Source organism: Hirundo rustica, chromosome Z, assembly GCF_015227805.2.
Source record: "Hirundo rustica isolate bHirRus1 chromosome Z, bHirRus1.pri.v3, whole genome shotgun sequence".
Lineage (NCBI taxonomy): Eukaryota > Metazoa > Chordata > Aves > Passeriformes > Hirundinidae > Hirundo > Hirundo rustica.
In genome coordinates, this window is record NC_053488.1 from 77,587,839 (window position 1) to 77,610,704 (window position 22,866).

The 22,866-nt window shown below is 41.3% G+C and overlaps 1 protein-coding gene across 13 annotated transcripts in view; it reads left to right on the forward strand.

The window, feature by feature from the left end:
* CAST (calpastatin) overlaps positions 1-22,866 on the forward strand; it is a 51,147-nt gene that overhangs the window by 7,049 nt on the left and 21,232 nt on the right. For 5 of the 13 annotated variants that reach the window (XM_040089542.2, XM_040089544.2, XM_040089550.2 and 2 more), the window contains exons 3-4: positions 18,558-18,614; positions 22,791-22,841. The exons of 3 other annotated variants lie outside the window; for them this stretch is intronic. In XM_040089542.2, coding sequence (XP_039945476.1) covers positions 18,558-18,614; positions 22,791-22,841 — 108 coding nt within the window. The remainder of the gene's footprint in view (positions 1-18,557; positions 18,615-22,790; positions 22,842-22,866) is intronic. 5 more of the 13 variants (XM_040089547.1, XM_040089546.2, XM_040089556.2 and 2 more) reach the window with 1 other exon arrangement.

Sequence of the window (22,866 nt, forward strand, 5' to 3'; positions counted from 1 at the left end):
TTCCCCATGAATACTGTTAAGGTGTAGAACAGGCTTCTTAGCCCTTTCTTCCTGGAGACTTAAAAGTAAACTGAAGAAAGCACAGCAGGTCTACTGTAGATAGAAACCTGTTTGATAAGACATGGACTTGCACAGAAGGGATGGAGCTGTGATACCATGGTGGACAGGGCCGTGTTGTCCATGGAAAGGTTGATCTCCATCTGTCTTGGTTTGAAAGACAGGTATCTGCTAGGGAGGGGCAGGGCCTCTCTAGGAATGGGGAGTTTCAGTCCCTTCCCTCCAAGTTATTATAATTTAGAAAATTAAAGGGGCATTTCAGGCAGAGCTATGGGGAAAGGAATAACAGTCTTCTACTAGTAAGTGTAACAAGGCAAAACAAACAACAACAACAACTACAGCATTAATAATAAACAGAACCAGAAACCTCGAGAGGCTTTGTTTCACAAAGCCCGGGGCAGTCTGATCTCTTGGGACCCTGAGAGCACCAAGCTGGAACGGTGGAAATTCCCAGGTTGGTGGCTGGAACAGCAGGATGTCCCTGGCAGGCAGGGGGGTGCAGGGCTACAGCGTAGCACCAAGAGCAGTGCTGGAGAAGCCACGACTTCTGGACAGGGCTGGCCCAGCTCCAGCAGGGCAGGCGAAGGAGCTCAGAAATCCTGAGCACACGAGCAGATGATGGTAGATCTCCCAGGACCGGACTTTGTGTTGACAGTGGACCCCTCCCGCAGCAAAAAAAGAGCCAGTCTGGCCGTCCTCTCCGATGCCCAGAGCGAAATAGAGCCCCCAGCTCTCCCAGCCCTGTCCTTTTTCCTCCCCCAAAAACTTGTGTGATCTTCCCCCTCCCGATGTCTTTTGTGTTGGTCAAGCACCATCTAAGCACCAGCACTTTGTCTCTTAGCAACTTATGGGGAAAAATTCTTTACGGCAGAAAGGAACAAACCTAACCCCCAACACTATCACTTCATTGCCTCAAGGTGTTAGCCAAGGAAAGACACTGTCATACTTGTTTGCATCATTTCAGCTGTGCTGCTCAAGCTTTAAGTCTAGACAGGATGTGGGATCTGCTTGCACAGGAAGGGTCAGCTTTTGGTTGAGATTGACACAATCTGTCAGTCCAGTGATGAGGAGCTGAGTGTGTATCTGTGCATGGAGCCTTGTAGAGACAGGCTAAAGATATGCTGGCAGTTCCAGATGTGTTAGAATATGTAATTGGGAAAAAAAAAAAAAAAAAAAAAAAAAAAAAGGCTGCTCTTCATCAGTGAAGAGGTCAATAAAAATGTATATGCTATGTTGTATTAGGCATTGTTCAAGGACAAAGGCTCAAGTCACAGGGATCTATCTTAAAATCTTTATGTCTTGGTTGTTAGAACCTTACATTTATTGAGTTCATCTTCTAGGGAGAGTCAGACACTTGCTGAAAATCTTGATCAGCTGTAATGAAATGTTTTCATTCCTTGTGGGTGTGGGGGGTGTTAACAGAGAAGAAATGGGAGTTGTTGGAATTGCTAGTTGCTTGTGCACATGAAGCTGTGGCACATTGTTGCAGCTGGGATGTGGTTGCCACCCAGTAAAAATGAGTGGTGTGCCACATGGTTCCCATACGTGTCCTTCTGTTCTCTCACTGTGATGTGACATCATTGACCTGAGCCAATGTGTTTGCAGCATGCCATTGTAAATTGTATGAAATACTATATTTTCTTTCTTCCCCCTGCTTCCTGGTGTTCCAGGGCTTTTAGCAATTTGTCAGCATGTGAGGGACAGCTGCTGTGGTTTTATTTTATCCCTCATCTGGACATTGCCTTCAGCTTACATGTGTGTGTGTGCCTTTCTACCAGATTCAGATCACTTTCACTTTTGAGGCCATTTGGGCTCTAGTGTTGTGGATGCTCTTGGATGCTAAAATATAAATGCTTTCAAGGGCAGATGCCACAAAATCACTGAAGAAAAACCAAGGATGGTTTATCAAATACACTGAATTTAAGAAATCCCTGGTCCACAAATTGAGTCTGGAAGAGTATTTAGAAGAAAGATCGACATGGACCTGGATTGGTTTTACATCACTGGTTTTGTTTGCTTTGCTGTCTGCTGCTGACCACTGCTAGAGACAGGGGAATGATAAAAGTGAAGCTTATCCAAACTCAGAACGGAAGGTCTTGCACTGTGATGAGGTGCATGGTTCTGCTGTCCTAATCTTTCACACCATGTCAAAGGGATGCCCTTGGGGCATAGTGTGTTCTGCTACATGACCACATGAAATTCATAAGAATAATGCAGAACAAGTGCTCACATTGTGTGTGGCTGTGCTCTGAAATCCCCCTGCTCTGAGTTGATCCATGTTAATAATATGCAAACATACCTGTTCTCTTTTTACTGTCACAGAGAGAAATACCAAGGAGAGATTCTGTATCTGTGTAAAAGCCCAGCCTGTGCATGGCTGCTGTCTGGATCTGAAAATGTGATATTAAAAAGGAAGAGTGAGTCATATATTCTAGGAATTGGAAGCCCAGCTTAGAGTGAGGCCATCTTTCACCAGGTATGGTGTAAAAACAGGTCCCTCTTTAACATGTCCTGGCATTTTGAGTTATTCTTTACAGGACTGTAGGCAGAACCTGTGCTGCTTACTCAGTTCATTGTACTTTACTTATCAGGAAATACATTCTTTACTTTGAAAGGATGACAGTGATAATTGGTGCTAAAGCATCTCTGTCCTTCTAGAATTTATTCTTTGCTCTGAAATCAGTGTCTGCGATATATTTTAATCCTGAGGCATGTCACTTAGGATTCCGTATCCAGAAAAAGCATTAAGGCTGCATAAAGGCATTATGACTGCTGACAATTTCGTTGGGGTGCCCACTGCTGGTCTGCGTTGTGGAAGTGCATGGGTAGTTTTTACCTGCAGTGTTTGTGAGGTTGCTTTTTACTTTGGTACCAAATTATTAATTTTTATCTACATTGTTTATTTCCACCTTGTACCTCTACAACTTTGCACTGGCAGAGGGGATTGTGGCCTTAATCCATCTTCGGTAGAGGTGTTGGAGGGTTCTAAGAAGCTCAGCAGCAGCTTCATCTGTCTCCCTTTTCTGTTTTGGTGCTTCTTTTGGCTAAAATGCCAAAGGTAGTTGAAAAATAACATTATTTCAGTTAAATTCTGGTACTCACTGAGAGCTGTTGCAGTGTAAGTTTCTGACTTCAGAAGGAATATAGGGTGTTTGCTGCTCGAGGTGTTCTTGAATGAAAGATTGATAGGGGAAGGCTGAAATGCTGCTGATGGTTGTCAAAAGCATTTGCAGAACAGAGGTTGCACATCCTTGCCTCTTGTGGTTTGTTTTTTTGTTGTTGTTGTTGTTGGTTTTTTCCTTAAAACAAGTGTACCGTTAACATTCTTACTGCAATCTTACAGTGAACACTTGAATGTTGTAGTCCAAAATGAACATTAAGTCCACATTCCTGGACACCAGTCACAACACATGTCTTCCTTTGCAAAATCAATTTATCATAAAAATGTATTTCATCTCCCCTTCAATGAAACAGTGTTGTCTTTCTGAAGCCACTGCTAATAATGAAGAGTAGATTAGAAGTACCTGTGTGCCACAGCTTTTATTCCTTCACACACAATTCTTTATGGGCCCATAATACTTTTAATTAATTTAATAAAGAAGCTGTGTTTTGATAATTCGTTGTCTCTGTTAATATTAGGTTGGGAAGCAAGGTGTGAGTACAGCTGCAAGGTAATTCTTCAGTTGTTTGCATCTGAGATTGTCATAGAAGAAAAATACTCTTCCAGTTCTTGGAGGGGTAGAAGATGGGAACAGCTCTGATGCATTTGTCAGTGAAGGATTTCTTAGCTGGTTTGCGTGGATGGAATATCTGACATCCTTATTTTAATAAGGGTGAAAGAAGTATAAACCTAATTGAATAATGTGGCCAGTCCTTCTGCTCTTACAAATGTATTAAGGGATACCTAGATACCAAAGAAGTTGCTCTTGAAAAGTGATTGTGGGATCTGAAATATATATTACTCCATATGCTGTGGTCAGTAGTCACTAAATGATATTCACTTGACATGGTGGCTTAAATTTTGATATGACTCATCTCCAAGTAGTCTTTCCCTATTTCAGAGGAGAATTTATTTGTTAATTTTTCTTCTTCTCTCTTTATCTTTTATTGCTGTTTGGTTTACCACCAAACAAATGTTGGCATTAACATTTTTTTTCTTTGTTCTCTTTAGTTGAGTAACATAAGTTCGTACTCTGAATAAGGATTTATTTCACTCTGTTAACTGCTTCTGGTTTTTAGGGGGCTTTTCGTGGTTGTTCTTGTTATGACTTTTTTCTTGGTTTTTTTGGGGGGGGTTGAGAGGTGGAATTTTTTTGTTTCTGGTTTTTGGTCTGTTTTTTTGTTTGGGGTCTTTTTGGTGGTTCTCTTTGGTTTTTATTTTGGGGGTTGTCTGTTTTTTTTGTTGCTTTTTAATTGATATTTTGGTTTGGTTTTTTGAGTTGGTTTTTTTTGTAGCTCAGACTTAGGGGTGTGGGGAAAGCTACTCTTGTGCCTGAGATTTTTGAGTATGTTGGTAGGTGTCATAAAGACTCCCTTCTCTAAAACAGTACTTTATGGATTTATGGAATTCTGTGATATTTTCAGAGCATCACAGCTCTGTTAGATATAGTCTTTGCAATCAAAGGTAAGTCTTGAACATCATAAGCCCTGGATCAGGGGCTGAGCATGAGGTGGCAGACAAGATCTGTGGTGCTGAAGGTGTGCCCACAATTCTGATTGCCCTTCAGAGTTTTGCCTTTTTTTTTTTTTTTTTTTTTTTTTTTTTTTTTTTTTTTGTGATTCTTTTATGATGACTCTTTTATGGTGACTTCCTTTTCTTTATTTTTCTCTTTGAAAAGGGGAGGCTAGCACTTCAGATTTTCAGCTACTTGGCTGAATTAAATGTTGAAGGATTTGTCGGTATTCCTTATTACAGACTCTTTAGTGCACTATGTCAGAGACAAAGCCCAAGGTGTTCTGAATTTTGGTACTGTCTCTACAAAACTGTAGGTGTGTCACACCTCTATCACCTGCCTCCAGGATCATTACCGCCTCAGCTGGAACACTGCTTCCTTCCTAAGGGAGTTAAAAATGTTCATTGTTCTTCAACAACAGTTGAAGAGTGCGTGGAAGAAGACTGTCTGCTCCCTTAGGAATGTGTGGTCAGAGGAGAAAATATAGAGACAAACCTGATTGATGCGTGATGGAGGGAGGTTGTGATGAGGGTTGTGTGTGTCTCTGGGGTGTGTTTGGGGTGTCTCCAGGCTTTGCTGCTGCTTTTTCCTTTAACCACATCCCTCAGCCTGGGCAGAGATCCCAGGTTCTGGGCAGGTACATAATGGGCAGCAGCATTGGACTTCGGTCACTGTGCAGGAAGGTCCTGGGCTGGAACATTCGTAAAATCCTTTTAACAGGCAAAAATCAGTATTAGCCTTAGGTTTTGCAGCATCCTGTGGAGTCTTAGTGGGATGTAATTTTTTCCAATGTGATCCTTCATACAAGATCTCTCTTAGTTTCAGTTGATATCAGACTTGGGCCTTGTTTTGGTCGTGCTAATCTTGTGTACATTGTTCGCTGACCCATCTCTGGAGGTGACTGCTGAATATCCATCTTTCCTCTAGCTGACCTCCAGGTTTTCAAACTGAATCAGAAAGAGGAGGTGGATTTACCTGAATGGCAGAGGTCTTTGGATCTCCCAGATTGTTACAAATCTGGTCTCCCATCCACTGAAAACTGGTGCTTCTGAGTTTGCTGGTTAAATCGCTGGTCCTTCTCTAGCCTGCCCTGCTTGTGGAGAGCTGTTGAAATGTGAAATCTTTCGTTGCATTGTGAATCCTGTGCTTCTTTAAAAAAACGTAAATTTGCCTGTAACTTTGTATCTTTTCTTCTCAGCCGGAGGATGTTGCCTTCTGGGTAGTCATTCACCTTCGGTCTGAACAGTAATAGCTTATCCCTCTTGTTTTCATGATACTTTTTATATAGTTACTGTTGCTTTAACTGTTAGCTTAAAACGGAGTCACTGTGCCACAGGAAATAGTACAGATTTATATATCCTCCATAAAACATGCAAAAGAACTCAGGCTGCTCTGGGTGTGCACATTCCTGGAATTGCCGGTATTTACTCACTGCCTTGGCTCTGTGTGTTCTTAGAGGGGTGTTAATTGGCTGCCTAAGTGTCCCTGTGGGCGTGCAAGAAGTGTGCTGCCTCTCTTGCCTCCTCCTCTGCACTAAGGGCACTCAGGAGGCTCAGTCAGCAATCTGGATGGGCCCAGTTTTTATGTGACTCAAATCTAAATTAATAATTTAGAGACGCTTCACTGAAGCAGGTGTTCTGACTCCTTTGTTTCTGTGACAAATCTTTTTTTCCTCTTTGATAGGGTAGTCCGGTTCAATGTTGGTTTGTACCAGGGGGGTTTTCATTGAGCACCTGACTTGTCAAGTAAATGGCGTGATTAGGGAAGTTCAGGTAAAGCTGTCATCATCAGGGATGTTTACTGGGTTGCCTAAGAGCAGCCTCTTCTATGTACACACTGACTGCCAAGGTGCACAAACCAGGTCATGGCTGCCAAGATTAGCAGGCAGCAGTGAGGAGGAAAAACTCAGCTAACCTTCTTCCTCTGCAGAAGGTCTCCTGCCAGTGCTGCTGTGTTTCCTTTTTACAGCTTTTAATGAAGATTTTGCCAGTTCCACAGCCGTCAGGAAAGCCAATTCCCACCTCAGTGTTCGATCATGTCTATTTAATAGAAGGCATTAATACTTGAACAGCTGGATCCAGCCACTCTTCCTGGATCTTTGTGTTCTTATATGGTATTTTTGTTGATAACAGATGATGTTTTGCTGCTTTTTATGTAGCAGATTTTTTTTTTTTTTTCATTGCTCCTAATGAGTAATTATTTTCTTTTTCTGGCTCACTGCTATAGCTTAGAGAAGTAAGAATCTTTGTGCTACTTTCATGGACTGTTGAAGCAGTGCTGGGACAGCTCAACAACAGTGGTGGAATTGCAGTTAAGACTTATTTTCAGAAGAAGCTTCTTGACCTTAATGATTTAATGAATTTAGAGTTAATTACTTTTAGCTGGCACCCAAATTAACAGTGTTTTGAAGGGGAATTCTCTCTGCTTTCTCATGCAACAAACAAGAAAACAAGGAAAAAGAAGAGTTGTTGCTAGGTGTCTTTGAGTGAAATCCCTACTGTTCTTGCAGCAGGCAAACTTATCTAGTTAATCATCAAAAGTAACACCTAATATCAGTGTGGGTTGTTTTTTTTTTTTTTTATGCTACACACCTTATTAACTTCCAGCAAATCTTTATTTTGTGAGCTTTGCAGAGGTACCTTATTGTCAAGGAAGAAATTTTTGAGTAGAAGACATCTGAAGTCACAGGATTGTTTGGGAATGTCCGCACAAATGCATAAGTTTACTATTACATTCCCAGTCACATTGTGAAGTTTGGAAATACTATCTCTAAAATTTGAGATTATTCAGAAAAAAAACAAATCAGGTTATCTGAGGACTTCGTTTCCATGTTCTCTCTGGGGTAGGTGCATGTCATGACACAGATTCACAGTTTATAGATGTTCTGCAGCAGGACTGTGGCAAATCATGGGGCTTACCCTGGAAGTTGACCTCAGGGCTGTTGGCAGCACATGAAAATCAGGGGGGCTGTGCCTGTGTGGGGAACAGTGCTGGCTTTCTCGGTGGCAGCAGCATGCTAAAAATAGACCTAAACATCAAAAATTGGAAGCTGCTGGAATACAGAAGGTGCCTCCTATGTGGAAGAGCTGGCTTTGTGTAAAGATACAGGATTTGCAACTTGCAGGCCTGTGCAGTGGTCAAAATAGTACAATCCTTTCACAAAAAAAAATCTATACTTCACTCAGAAATGGGATATTTTCTTCATCAGTCTGCAGATGTTTATCCCTTTCTCATTCTCTTCCAGGGCTGACTTATTTCTTATTATTTGCTCAAGATAAAAGGCAATGCAGAGGCTAGTATGAAAAAGTGGCTGAAGGTTTTGTTAGTGGCACAGGAGCTTTTTCTTTTAAAAAAAACTCCTCTCCATACTACTACAGATACTGAAAATTTGATTATATGGCAAAAAGAAATTCAAGAGCAGATCACTATTGGTATTTCAAGAAGCACCTCCTAATTTCTAAACTAACACAGATTATTTGGATTTGTTATGCTTAAAAATAGCGCTAGTCAGTCAGGTTAGGCATTAAGTGGCCTAAACCATCTCAATTACTCTCTCATGTACTCAGAGAGTCTAGGTAATCAGTCCAAATTTAGAGACTGTAAACTCGTAATAGAGCTGTTGCTCTGCTGAGGGAAAATGAGTGGGTTCCTTCCCTTGGCACCAGTGCTGAGAAATCAAAAGGTGGAAAAGTGCTGAATTTAGCTTCGCCCCTTGCTTTTGCTGCATGGTTCTCAGTGACAGCTCAGTGACAGCTGTCCCTGCTGGGGCACCCTGGTCTGGCCAGCTCCAGGAGCAACCCCAGAAGGAGCAGGAGGGGTTTGCTCACTGTGGCTCAGTGTGGGAGCCCGAACCTGCTGGTCTGGGTGGCCTCCCTGTGCTGGTGGGTGGGGATTGCGTGTCTCCGCACTCCAGCGCGCCCAGGGCTCGGCTGGGCCCGCCGCTCCCGGAAGCGACCGCCGCAGGCCCAGCGCCGGGGGGAGGAGCGGCCGAGTCCCGGCGGCCCTGCGGGGAACGGGAGCCGCACGTCCACCGAGTAAGTCAGCTCTTCCTGCTTTGCTTTCCCACTGCCTCTGCCGGACGCTTGTTAGTGTTGATATTGTAGTACTTTTTTTGTTTGTTTTGGTTTGGATTTTTTTTTTTTGTTTTGGTTTGTTTTGTTTTTGTTTTGGTTGGTTGGCTTTTTGTTTTGTTTTTGTCCCCATTCTCCCCCTCTTGGGATTTTGTGGGCTACGACAACACAAGCTGCCGGCTCCAGGGCTTTCTGGTATGACTCCCCTGTCAGCAGGCTTGTGTCATTCCACAGCAGTGTGTCATTATTAAGCTTTTGAATTTATTTTAATATACTGGAAACAGTCTGTTCAGACACCACGTGACACAGCAGTTTGGAGAAGAGCGGGACAAGGAAGAGCAAGCTTTAAAAGCGCTGTCTAAGTTGTTCTGTATTTGTATTTTTGTTTTGGGGTGGGGTTGGTATTTTTTCCTTGCTCGTGGCCCACACTGTTCTGGCTTCCGAGACCTGCGTGATTTTTTTGGCATACTAATGCAGAGCCTGTATGCCTGTACAGGGTATTGCATAGTCAGGGTGTGGTAATCTGCAAAAGCAACTTCTTGTTTGAACTGTTCTCAGGTATCAGTAGTTTATTGCACTTAAAAATATATGATCTAGAAGATGCTGAAACATCTGGGAAAAAATAGTACTTTTCAAGAAATTGTATTGTTTCTGCAGTAGTGAAAATTAGGTAGATAGGCATTGCTTAAGTTATGCCAGTGTTTGATTATTGTTGGTAATATTGTCTCTCCTTCGAAGACAGTTAAAGTAGTGTATGAAATAGCCCAGAATTTTTAAACATTGCAGATAGCTCTGCTGTGGTTTTTTTTTTTTTTTTTTTTGTAACTAGTTTCCTCAATGTTTTATTTTTTAGATTTATATAAAACAATTTATAATAGCTTCTTGTCCCAAACCAGGACACTTCTGCATTAGACATTTTCTTTTCTAAACTAACAATTGTTGCACTGAGCCTTTTATATAACCCAGTACTTTTTTCGTTTGGGGTTCTGGGGGGGCGGGGGGAGGGTTGTTTGTTTGGTGTGGGTGTGGGGGTTTTTTTGTGGTTTTTTTTGTTGTTGTTGTTTTGGGTTTTTTGTGTGTGTGTGTTTTTGTTTTGTTTTTTGTTTGTTTGTTGTTTTGTTGTTGGTTGGTTTTGTTTTCCTTTGAGTGGTTAGATACATAGGGTATGTATAGCTTGCAGAAAATTCTGGTTTTGATTTTGGAGTTGCAGAATGAGCTCCATGACCAGTTTTTCCTCATGACTCTGGTTGCAGAGCTTTGCACGTGAGGGAGACACTCCCAGTTTGAATTCTGGGCAAGGCTGTGCTGCCCTGGTGGCTCTTGGAGGACTGGGAGTGAGGGGAGAGGAGAAAGCTTTATCTCCAGAAAGCAAAGAAACTGTTCCACTGAGTTGGTCTCCAGCCTCTCCACTGTCAATATTTCTGCCCTTTGTTTCCCTGAGAGTAAGATGCTTGTGCTCATTAACATTTTTGGGCTCTGTCCAGAGTCTCTTCTGCCAAAGGAAGCTCCTTAAGGCTCAGAAACTATGCTGGTTTTATGGAAGAAGTCAGGTCTGTGCATGCCTTTATGCCATGCCCAGCAGAAATGCTGGAACCAACTTGAGAATGAACATTTTTGATCCCCAGGAGGTACCACTGCTATGACGCTAGATAAAACATCACCAAAATGGAGGTTTCATTTTTTTTAACTGAACTATAATGTAGTTATTCCTCCAGAGCATGCTGAAGGCCCTTCTGAAGTGATTTTGAATTGAAGCCAATGCTGAAGGAATAAGTTCCCCAATCTGCCTCTTTTTAAGTGGGAATAATAAAACAATGTTGGAATTTTCTAAAATGATTGAGGAACAAAGACCAGCAACATACCACCACCACCCCTGGTTATGCATCATTGCCCTTAGATGATATTTTAACAGCCAAGTTCTATTAAGATTCCTTGTTTTAGTGGTTTTTATTTATTCTGCTGTGTTCTCCATTCATTTTGATAGCCATGTGTGTGTCAGTCCATACAGCTATTCATGGATATTTTTCCCTTTCCATTTTCTCTGCATTCTGGGACTGAAAAACAAATTTCCTGTTCTGAGTGCTGCTCTCACATTGGATATTGCCTAGCTTGATTGTTGCAGTAAAAGTAATCTAGTGCATAACCTCAGAGACCTTTAGACTCAAGTGGAAGTTGTAACTCTACGTAACTTCAGTGCCTTTTTCAACTCTCCTTCAGAGAACATTGGCTCTGTTTATGACTCCCTGGCTCTGTGACTTCCTGGTTCTGTTTGTAATTCCCCTTTGCATCCCAGCTCTGCACAGTAGAGTGTTGCGTGACACTGCTGACCAAATGACACAAATCCTAGCTGAGCTCAGCAGCGCAGCGTGGCATGTGTCTGGCACCTAATCTCCTGTTTTCCTGGTGTTTATTCGTCAGCCTGCAGTTTGCTGCTGCAGATAATTGCAGAATGTTCTGGTGTTTGAAACAGCATGCATAGAATGGCAACAGTTGGCTGGAAAAGTTGCAGCCAAATGCTAAATGGTCACATGAGGCAAAACTGAAAAGAAGATTTGAGCTACCCACAAAAACAGGAGAACTTATCTGCAGTGACTGGCTCATATATTCCTGTAATTCTCTCTTGTGCAGAGTGGGAACCTGAGAAGAGGCTTGACAGGACTGGGGCACTGCTTCTTAATATCTGAATATGACTGAATGGAAGTGAAATTTTAGAGCATGCCAGCTTGTAGAATTTATTGTCACAGAAACGGGAAGTTTCCAGGAGGAGGTAATTGAAGTGCATGCTTTAAGGAGAAATAAGAATGGGGAGTGTAAAGCTGATGGTTGATTAATTTAAAAGAAACAAGGATTGTGCAGCCTGAGATACTGAAGTGGTCTGCTTGCAGACACACAGAATGTGAAGGCAGCAGATGAAATCTGGCTTTGTTTCCAGATCACTTCCAGTATCATGGAAGGACATTCAATAGAAATTGCCTTTGTGTATAGTAATGGCTTTGAAGCAGTAAGCCAAGCTGCGAGACTAAGGAGTCTAAGTAATTTCTCATGGCCACAAATTGAACTGTGAGTATGTAAAGCTCTTGCTGTATAGTAACTGTGCGTGACCTGTGATCAACTAGTTAACTCTTTCCCTCTTCTTCCAAAAGAAGCAAACATGCTTCATGCCATCAGCTGTGGGATACTTACAAATTTTTTGACAGTCCTAACTTCCTGTATATAAATGAGCAAAACTGAGGTGTTGGAAGTTAAAGGAAGAGTCAAATAGTACAAAAATTAATTAAGGTGAAATTTCATTCACTGGTCTCAGTTGTGTTTTGTTCCAGCATAAAGGTGTTTCAGAGTCTTAACAGTTGCTGAAATAAAGAAAAACATACCGGTATTAAGCCTTGGGCCTGAATTAGGTTGCTGCAATCCGAACATCCTAAAACAGACCTCTCACCTGAATATGGTTTGGCAGTTTCTGGGAGATGTGAAGCATTGTTCTACACTGTGGTAAATAAAATACTGATCTTACTGATGTACTTGATAACATTTTGTTTAGTGTGAACAAATTCAAATGCAAGTAGGTTGTCTCTAAAAACACTCCTTAAAAACCAGTTGCATTAAATTTGGCTAGTGTGGTTAACCAGCTTTAGCTGATGCATAAAATTCCACAGTGAAGTATTGAAGTTTCAACTCTATGCCAGAATGGCAGAAATTTTATTCTAGTATTCAAAGTAGAAGAAACCAGTATCTGTGTAATGGAAGTTGTCTGGCTCAATGTTCCATGACCGCCAATAAATTCAGCAGTACAAGAGTCTTTACAAGCTAATGAGCACCTCAATGGACTGGTTCAAACCAGTTCCTTTAAAAAATTGTCATGTTTTTGTTTCATGAGGAAATGGTGTATTTCCTCTGTGTCTTTTACCATCTCTAAATGGTAGTTGATCTTGATTCTGGGTATAGATTAATAATAATTGTTGCAAATACTTGTTCTGCATGATGAGAAAATGGCAGAATAATGAAATTTTAGTGATATTCTTTTCCACAGTAGTAGCTGCAGAAATTTGAACTATAATGATAGTAATAGACTGTAGATATTTTTCGGTTATATTCACACCAGCTGAGTTTATTGAGTGCTAAAAGCACAAGGAAACATCTCCAGAGACCAGATTTCTACTTGTTGAGTCTTCTTTTTCAAAGATAGGTATTTAAAACCAGGTATATTGATGAATTGAACTACAGTAGCATGAATTTTAAAACCAGCCAAAATAACAACTTTGGCAAAGAGTTTTAGATCGAGTTAGAATAGAGCTACATAAAGTAACTGGAACTGTCCTCCAAGGATTTTTTTTTCCCCCACCTGCCCTCAGTGGCTGGCAGGGACAGGAGACTTTTTTTGTAACATGCAGTGTTGGTGGGTTTCAGTGATGACAGTGGGCTTTAGAAATGAAAGGGGACTTACACGTGGGCAAAGTCAGCCATCAGAAATTGCAGGGTAGATAATTTGGAAATGGTTCTCATTGCTTCTACAAAGAAACTAATCACAACAGGACAGCATAACTACACCAGTGTCTGACTAATACACAGGTACTAGCTAGCAACCTGCATCCTGCTCTTCCATTTCACTGGGTTCTTAATATTAAACCTCCAAAAAATTAACTGAGAGCTTGAAATCTTGAGAAGAATATTGTTTTCTTGGTTGTTGTGTGTATTTTTATCTTTATCTTAAAAAACTGTTGTTTTTCTTAGAAATATAATAGCAGAACTGCATATAAGAGTAGCAGTTGCAAAATAGTAGGATATTTCCAAAATTACTTGGAATGGAAAATGACACACGAACACTCAAGGTTGTAAATTTTTAACTCAGCTATTGTAGGATACTCTAACAATAAAAAATATATAATGAGTTAATGATTAATCTTTTTTCCCATTTTAAGTCGCTGCATGTCTGAGATGCAGTGTAGCTTTAAATACACATGTTTATAGATTTATGTATTTATTTGTATGTGTGCACACACACCTGCTTGGTGCTATCCCTGTCCCACCTTCTGCCTCCTGTCTGTGCGTCCAGGGACGAGAGGGCTGCGCAGCCCTTGCCACACACCATCAAAGCTAGTGAGAGGTTTAACCTCTTAACAGCTCAAGTGGTATTTCACACTTCAGCAAAATAACCCATTATTTTACACAATGGCTCTCTGAAGAGCTTTTGCTGCCCCCATCTTACAAGTGCCATTAATTAAAGCTCAGTATCAGGACCATTCATGGAAAGAAGCAGCCATTCCTACCCAGGTAGATTAGGTTTTCTCTTGCATTACACACCCTGTGAGTTAGTAATTGTGAAATCATAAGTATTGTGAGCTCTAAGCCTGAGCAGCAGTCTCAGCTCAATCATACTAAAGAGGCATTAACTCACAAGAGAACTTGGGTAGCTCTTCAGTCCTCTGTGCTAGACTGAATTCAGCTAGATCATTCTAAAAACGTTTATATAAGCTCCTCCAAAGGCTGCTAGAGCTGGAGGTGCCTGATTTGTCCAGGTAGCCTTTGCCTCAGAGTGATTCTTCTCTCCAGAAGGAAGAGATCTTTGAGCACAGACCTGAGAGATTATTAAAGGCTAAGTCACTTTCTTGTTTCCCATTTCCTTGGGGCCCTGACCAGAGTACAAAGCATTGGGTGGTGGCTGGCCTTTTCCTGTCACTAAGTCCCTCATACATACTTTTTCTTTTTTTTCCCCCTAAACCTGTCCTCTTATCTTTCAGTATTCATCTCTGCTGCAGTGTAATGGTGAAAATTGTGCTAGCACTTGACCTAGAGAAGCTCAAACCAAAGAGCTTGGAAGTTGTATTTTACATTTATATTTGTTGTCACAGCAACAGATTAGTTTTCCCCAGATTCCTCTTCCCTTGTTTGTTTTTGTAGCAGAATCTCAGTCTGTGACACTATGGCCTTTGCATGTTTTTGTCAGTATTGCTGCCTGCCTAGAAGGGTTTGGTGTTGTTTTGGGTTCTTGTGTTGCTGCCTTCAACCTACCACCAGTGTCAGAGATCAGGAGCTCTGTTTTATTCAGCTGTCTGAAAGCAAGATAGTAACCCAGTGTTACAGACCAATTTCCCCATTTTATTCAAGAAAATGTCGCCTCAGGTAAAGTGAAAAGTTGCAGTGACAGTGTGTCCTCCTCTGGAGGTTTGTTGCTTTATTCTTGCTGATTCTTATTTATCCTCTTGTTGTCATCTCAGCATTTCTGTATGGGTTGCTTGGTAAAGCATCTCTTCTGGTTTCAAAGGTCTCTACCCGGTGCATCGTGCCTCTTTTTGAGGTTGGGCAATGACCTTCCTCAGCCTGATGAATATTCCTTACGAATTTCCAGAATTTATAATTTTAGTTGATGTTAGCTCTTGCTACACTTGGGGTAGTTTCAATGATTTTTCTGTGAAATGGAGAGCACCCATGGATTTTTTTTGCCTGTTATTTTATTTTTCCAGAGGCCACCTGCCTCCAGACCTCTGAGCTGTTCAATATTTTTTTTATTTTGATGTTGTCACCATTATTTCCTTCTTCTCTTTTCTCCTTATTTTTCATGCAAATTTCTGTGATACTCATAGTGAGACCAGATAACCAATTTTTTGTGGTTTTGTTTTGTTTTGCTAACCCACTGCTTGGCATCTGTGACAGTTCTCTTTCAACCACAGCATGAATACTGCCCTGCTAACTTGACAAATGAGTTTCCAAGGATATTCCTTCTCTTAATTCTATCAAATTAGATCCCAGATCTTTTCATCAGCCATCCCCAGAAAGCCATCCTCTAATGCAGGAGCACCTGAGGTCCTTTGGTCAGCTCCTGTGCAAAGACTGATCCCCACACTGCAGGTCACCTAGCAGCTCTGCTGGCAGGGTGTGGTAATTAATAGTGATCAATCAGTCTTGGCTTAATCAGTGCTGTCTTGTAACAGCATCTTCCTTGTATGTCAAGTCCCTGCTGTGGTGGTCTCGGGGGTCTTAGGCAGGGAGCAGCTCTTGGTGGACTATTAAAGGTCCTGGTTGCCGTGCTGTGGATTTGCCTCCCAGCTCACACAAGAGCTGTGTGTTAGCCATCCCCCAGGCTGGGATCCCTCCTGCACCTCACTCACAGGGCACTAGGGCTGGCACAGCACCCTCAAGAACCCATGCCTGGTTTCAGGCAGGACCCTCGGGGGTGCAGCTGCAGGAAGAAGGGGAACCAGCACTGATCATGCTAGTTCTTCCCTCCTGCTCTGCCCTACAGGGATCCCTGACAGCCCAGAGGGCACCCCACTCTCCTTTTGCGGCATCCTCTGACTTTCTCTGCCCCAGCCTCCTGATCTGGTTAAGCCCTTGCTGTTTGACACCCCAGCCTTCCCGAGAGGGAGTGTTCAGGCTGACCATCCTGGGGTGCGAGCTGGGTGTGCCACAGCCGCACAGCAGCTCTGCGTCAGGAGGTTTTTGTTGCCAAGTTGCCAGGCAGCACTTCAGTATTTACCTCCACGCCTGACACATGTCCCTGTGTTGCTTCATACCTTCTGCAGTCCCTCTGTGGAGCTGTGTCACAAACATCTGGGCACAGCTGGTGGCAGAGCAGGGTCCTGGGGACAGGAGCACCAGAGCAACGTGTGGTAAGATACTGATCCCAGAGCCAGGCTGATGGTGACAAGGTGGTACAGCGGTGACCACACCAGCCAGGGGGGTTGGAGCTCAGCAGCCTCTTGGCGTTGTCAGCCTGGCTTCAGACCCTGCTGGCTGAAGGGCTGGGAGAACAATGACCCTGCTTCTTCCCTGGAGTGGCGCTTTTTGGAGAGAGAGTGGAAAACTGTGGGCCTTTATTGTGGAACTTGAGCAGGAAGTGGGCAAAGTAAAGCAAAACTCTACATGCTGGTCCTTCTGCTCTTCCCACCTGTCCTGCATTTCTCCTCTGGCTCCTCAGGGCTTGGCTTTCTTCTCCTGAATTAACCCTGAGTGTCCCCAGGGAGGATGGCTTGGTGTCCTCCACAGACACTGGTCAGCAGCCAGGCATTGGGTTCTTTTCTGTTTTCAAACTGCTCCTTCTTTCTCCACAAGTACCCCCATCCTTGACCTTTTTGCTTCTCCTGGTCACTGCCCTCCAGCTGGATGGGGCAGGAAGAAGCAGGTGGGGTTTTGGGAGGTTTTCACTCATTACTGCAGGCTGTGGTGGTGCTGCTGTGCTCAGACACGGGAAAAAAGAATTTTTCAGTGCATTCTAAGACAGTGGCTTGGTAGTTTTCTAGGGGCTGGAAGGGAGAAGGGCTTAGATAAAAGTTTTTATTATTTAACAGACAGGGACTGTGGTGACTAATATGAAAGTGTAGAACAGATACCTACTTGTTAGTCATGCAGAAGGAAGTCAGATTAATTTCTTGCAGAAGAAAGAAAAGGAGAGAAAAAACTGTTAAAGAGCAAATTAAGAAAAAATACCGTGTTGCCAGCAGGTTACCTGATGATGGTAGTGGGAATAAAGTAAAAGGTTATTAAAAACTTTCATTCTCAGCCCTAATGTGGGAGGCTCTGTACATTCCTATGTGTGTCTCCACCCATGCAAAAGTTCCTATCTATTAAATAGTCAATCTGTATATGGAAGCAGATATTTTTTTACTTGTTTACTTTTCTGCAGTGTGACAACTGCAGATTCTCTATAATATATATATTTAGAACAGCCAAACCTCTCACTGAGGTGTGCGAGACACCAACTAAGCTGGTGGGGAGACCATACTGTCATCATCATACTGTGCAATTTAAATTCAATAAAGCATTTCCCTTATTGCTGAGAAATGCTTGTGCTGCAAAAAGTTAGGAAAATTAAAAATTTTTCCATGTGGAAGTAAGAAACCATGCTGGGGTGTAGAGTAGTAATATGGCTTCTGTTCATTCAAACTCTGTGTGTGTGTTTTCAAGTAGCATGGTAAACAGAAATAATATAAAAACGGAAGAGAAGACAAGAGAAAAAGTAAAAAAATTGATAAATTGTGCTGTAAGTTTAAATGTGACCTGTGAATGTGTTACTTTGACAGACATGGCAAATCACAGAATCATAGAATACAGCTATGAGTGTCTGTAAAAATACAAAATACACCTTTAAGCAGAGGAGTGTCAAGCAGGAATAGAGGAGTATTACTTCTTTATAAAGTATTGATGAGACAACTGAAATGTTCTGGGCTTTGAAATTTGATACAGACACAAGAGAAATACACCGTGGTGTTTTTGGATTGACATCCCTGAAGGCCAGAGAACAGACAAGATCCTTTTGTGGAGTTCCAAAAAAGTCAGATGATATATAGGAACACTGGGGGGACATACTAACTACTCCTTTTTATCTTGACATATTTGAGTTTGATACTTTAGTATTAAATTTTTTCTGTAACAAACCAGTAAATACAAAGGCAAATTTTTTGTTAAAAAAAGTAAAAAAGAAGTGTGGATGGATCCTGCAAAGTAAGTATATGTGCTTCATGTTAGAGCAGGATTGACGGAAAATTTGCTGTCAGTACATGTTAGAGGAGAAAAAATAATGTTTAAAGAAGGTCTGTGGGCATCATCAAACTGTCAAAATTCTACATGTATGTATTGTAGAAATACAGGCCAGGCAAAAGATTTGACATAATAACTCTAACTTTCAGAAATAATTTATTCTTAACTTTCGTCTGGATAACAAGTTAATTCAGATCGTTTATACTTGCTTAATGTAAGTATTCATTACAAAAGTAAAGGTTGTGTTTTTTGTTTTTTGTTCTTTGTGTTTTCTTTCTCTTCGAAGGAGTCTCCTTCTGCGGATGCATCAAAACCAAAAATTATGAAGCCATCTGAAACTAGGGTAAGAATTTCAGAAGAAAACCACGCTTGCATGGCCCATGTATGAAGCAATGGAATTTTCTTTTTAACACTTTGACACTGAGTAAACTGAGTAACTTTACCTGTATTTGTTATCTGTAGCTTAGTTTCCTCTGGAAAAAAAAAAAAAATCTAAAATAGTACTATTCAAAGCAACCATAAGTTTATACAACAGCAATAAAAAGAAAATTAATTGTTTAATTTTAGCTCTGTCATGTTTTTTGACATGTGTATAGCTCCCCCCAGTGTAACTGCATGGTTATTTACCATGTGATGATTTTTCACATACCCAACAAACCCAGGATGAGCTTCAGCTCTCTCTGTATGTACAGTTGCATTTTCTCATTAATCTCCTACTTTTCTCTGTCTGACAGCTCCCCTGCCTTTCCCCTTCACGCTTGTTCTGTCTTGTATGACTGGGGCTTCCTCAGTGTCAGGGCTGAATCATCAGTCCTGTCCATTGCTTGTTAGGAGAGAGTCATCATCCTCATGTTGCCTAACAGGAGTTATATGTGTGGTTTAAACAAATGATTAATGGTTCTCCCCCCACCTCTTCCATTTTCCACAACCATAACTGCAAAAACAACAAAAGCTGGATGTTGCAGCAGGTCAGCAGTGTGGTGGTAAAGGCTCGGGCTGCCTGCGCCTTGTGTAAATGCCAGTAAAGGGTGCATGGACAGGTGAGGGTGGGAGAGGTCCCTGCAGGTGCTCTGGTTCAGGCAGAGCCAGCTCTGCAGGTAAATGGCACTGCTGGAGGCCCTGCCAGGCAGCTTTTGAGCACCTACAGCATGTTGGCACAGTCAGAGCTGAGGTCTGGTCACCTTCATGGTTATTTTTTTTTTTCCATCTATCAAATGGAAAGTTTCTTTGTGAGAGCCTTTTCCTCTTGTCTCTGTTTGTTCTGGCCTGCATCTCCATCTCTGCATATGAACTTAGCCATTACATTCCACTCAGCCTTTTAAAACCCTTTTCTTCCATGCACATGCACCTCTAAGAGCTGAATGGCAATTAAACAAATTTTACGTTTGTGCACCATCATCATTACTCACAAATGAAAGCATCTGCCAGCCTCTGGTTTTTCCTCCCTGTTGTGTTTGTGGGCAAACTCATTTGTGTCATGTTCATTAATGCTGTGGTTCTCCATATGGTCTAACCCAGACAGCTATGGACTTTACCTACTTGAAATTTAGAACAACTCTCAAAAGAATGTGTTAAATGAGCCAAAAATAGAGTAGCAGAGGCATGCTTCAGCACTGTAAGACTGGTAAACACAAATCCCTTTGAAACAGTGGCCTGCATTTGCATGTGTAACATAATTAATGGTTTCTTTTAATGTCTGCTGTATTATTAATGTCTTTCTTCTGTTGGATTAAACCAGTCATTTGCATTTTTGACAGTAGACTTCTTTGACAAGAAGTAAGGTTGCTGAGTCATTTCAATTTCTAGTCTTAAATTTCTTGCAAATTAACAGATCTTTCCTAATTGCCTGCTATAACCATGTCTCATTTGTCCTTCCCGAAGTCTCTCTAGTGTGCCACTGCTCTTAAACATGCTCTGGACCACTCCTTAACCTTCAGTTCTCTGTGTGTATCCTTTACCTCAGCATTGTGCCTCTCTGAGAAAGCCCTGAGTTCACTGTGGCAGAGGAACAAATGGAATTTCTTGTTCTGTAGGCAAAGCCTGGGGTTAGGTGGAGAGTTTGGAGGACCAGGGTGTAGAGCCAGCACCCTGTGGATTTTGCAGGGTTGGAGAAAACAGGGTGCTGCCACAGCCACTGTCGCAAACACATCCCCTTCAGCCGTCTTCCTTTTGCAAGTATTTGTGCAACTGCATTGTGAGCCAGGGAACCAGTGGAAAAGTGGTTTTTTTTAAATTTCCAGACCATTTTTCACTCAGTTTAAAATGTATCCTATTGGATCCTGGCACAGTGCAGGTGGAAGCAGGCAGTTGCAGAAATGGAATATCTTTTTCGCCGTAGGAGTTCAGTGCATGCCATCAATTGATGCCATGTTTTCAGTCTGTGACTGCTCACAGCTGACTCTGTTTAAAGGATGGCTGAACAATTCATCTGAATTAGGACAGTCTAGTACTAAAATTGTTGGTTTGATTGCCTGTTTTTTGTTTGACTTTTTTAAAATAGATTTTAACTTTGTAATTGCTAAAAGTGTATCTAAATAGATGAGTCTCTGTGTGTGAGCAGGTGTTTATAATCATGTGTTTTACTGTGGCCTCAGCATGCTTTTGTGTGCAAGTCTTGAATCAAATCCTTGCCTATATGGGTCCATTTATTCTTCGGCATCACCAAACATAAATTTAGAGTATGGGCAATTCTGCATTTTTAAACATTACAAAAGAACAGTGAATGATGCATACCTCACACAGAAGGTGTATAAAGTATTAAGTAAAATAATATTTACCGTATAAAAAAGAAGACTTGCAGTTGTTCCTAACTGGTTTGGCAGGTTGAGAGTTTGTATTCAATGTTCTGTACAGGTGTTGTTGGGTGTGGGCAGAAGGGCAAGTACATATATTTTATGGTTCTGTAAAACTAAGGTGTGTTTAGTGTTCTTTTGAAAGGCAGATAATAAAAACCTGAATTTGTGCTCTGACAGCAGGGTACTTAAGAGTTCTGAGCAGACAGTAGTCCCAGAGCAAGAAAAGTCAAACTCTCTATTTCTTGTACATCATCTTTGCACTTCTGTTACATTTTTTGCACTTTGCTGCTGAAGGACACCTCATGTCTGATTACTCTTTGCTGTAGATGTTACAGAAACACACCCAACCTTAATTTATCATAAAAACTAGGAAAATTTTGGATTATCCTTTCATAACAGGATTATTTTGTATACAGGAACAAAGATGGATGTGTGTCTTTGAGGTAACAGTAGTCATGTAATAAAGACACACAAGTGGGAGTATATAAAGTATATAAAGCATGACTGAACCTGAGAGTTGCTGTGCTTTAATCAGCTTTTAGGCATCAGGACAAAATACAAAACAAGGTATTTAGGGAGAGAGTGGGAATCTGTGACCTTAAGTGATGATTTTTTAAAAATATTTATTTTTAATATATTTTTCTTACTTTGATAATTTTTTGCTTCTCCCTCTACATCAGTATTTCCCCACTTGAGTGTGGAGGTGTGTCCCTTAAAGCTTGGAGACTTTTGCCAGTATTATGCCCAGGCATCTGCATTTAATGTGTGCTCAGGATTTCCCAGCCAAGTGTCTGCAGTTCAGTGTGAGGGTGTGAGTACTTGCATAACAAAATGTAAACAAACTTAGCAAATTTCTCTGTGTGATCAGCCAGAAAAAGGAAGCTGGGTGATACCAAATGGTAATGAATGTTTGGCAGATGAAAAGCTCTTTTTTGTGTTGCTCATAGTGCAGCTGAAGTAGCAAGAAAAAACAGGAAGAAAAATATGGTGAGGAGGCTGGGTTTCTCTCTTCTTAACAGACACAACAATTTAATTTTTCAGTTTTGGTTCCTACTATTGTAATTTATTGCTTACTGTACTTTGAATTAATCACAGGAATTGATTTTGTGGCATGGCTGCAGAAGATTTTCAGGTGTAAACCCTGGAAATGCAGCCATGTAATACTATCCTAGCCAGGTTGTCCAGCTCTGTTGTAAAATAAGAGCATTACAAGGTTACAGAGGAGAGCAAAAATAGAAAATTTCTGCTGTATGTAGTATAAGGATATTAACTAACCATATCCCACCCTGTGTATGTACTGTTGAATCTAAGTAATTAATGTCTTTTCCATCAGGACTATGTGTATTTTTATAATTACATTATAATTATTTTATTGATAAATTAGTGAAAAAAGTCATTAAATAATATTTGAGGCTATTTTAGAATTTGCTAGTGGCAATTTTGGTTTGGTATCAAACTGGTTACTATATTTTAACATTTCTCCCTCTCAATCCCCCACATGAGGAATGAGTTTGTCTGTGTGTGGATGTTTGCACACACTGGAGTGCTCTTTAATCACTGGCAGCTTGTGTTTGGAGGTTGTGAACTGCAAGATTGTTGTGTAGTAGTTTGACAGCATGTGTGCTGACAAGTGTGAACTTGCCTGATATTCTGCTTTACATAATCTGATCCTCTGCAAATAGCCATGCATATTAATCTCTGTATAAATGTTGTTTACATTTCAGTCTGCACTGACAACCAAAGCAGGATCTAAAAAAACCACCCAGTCAGACAAGGTGAATACCTGTGTTTCAGCTTTGC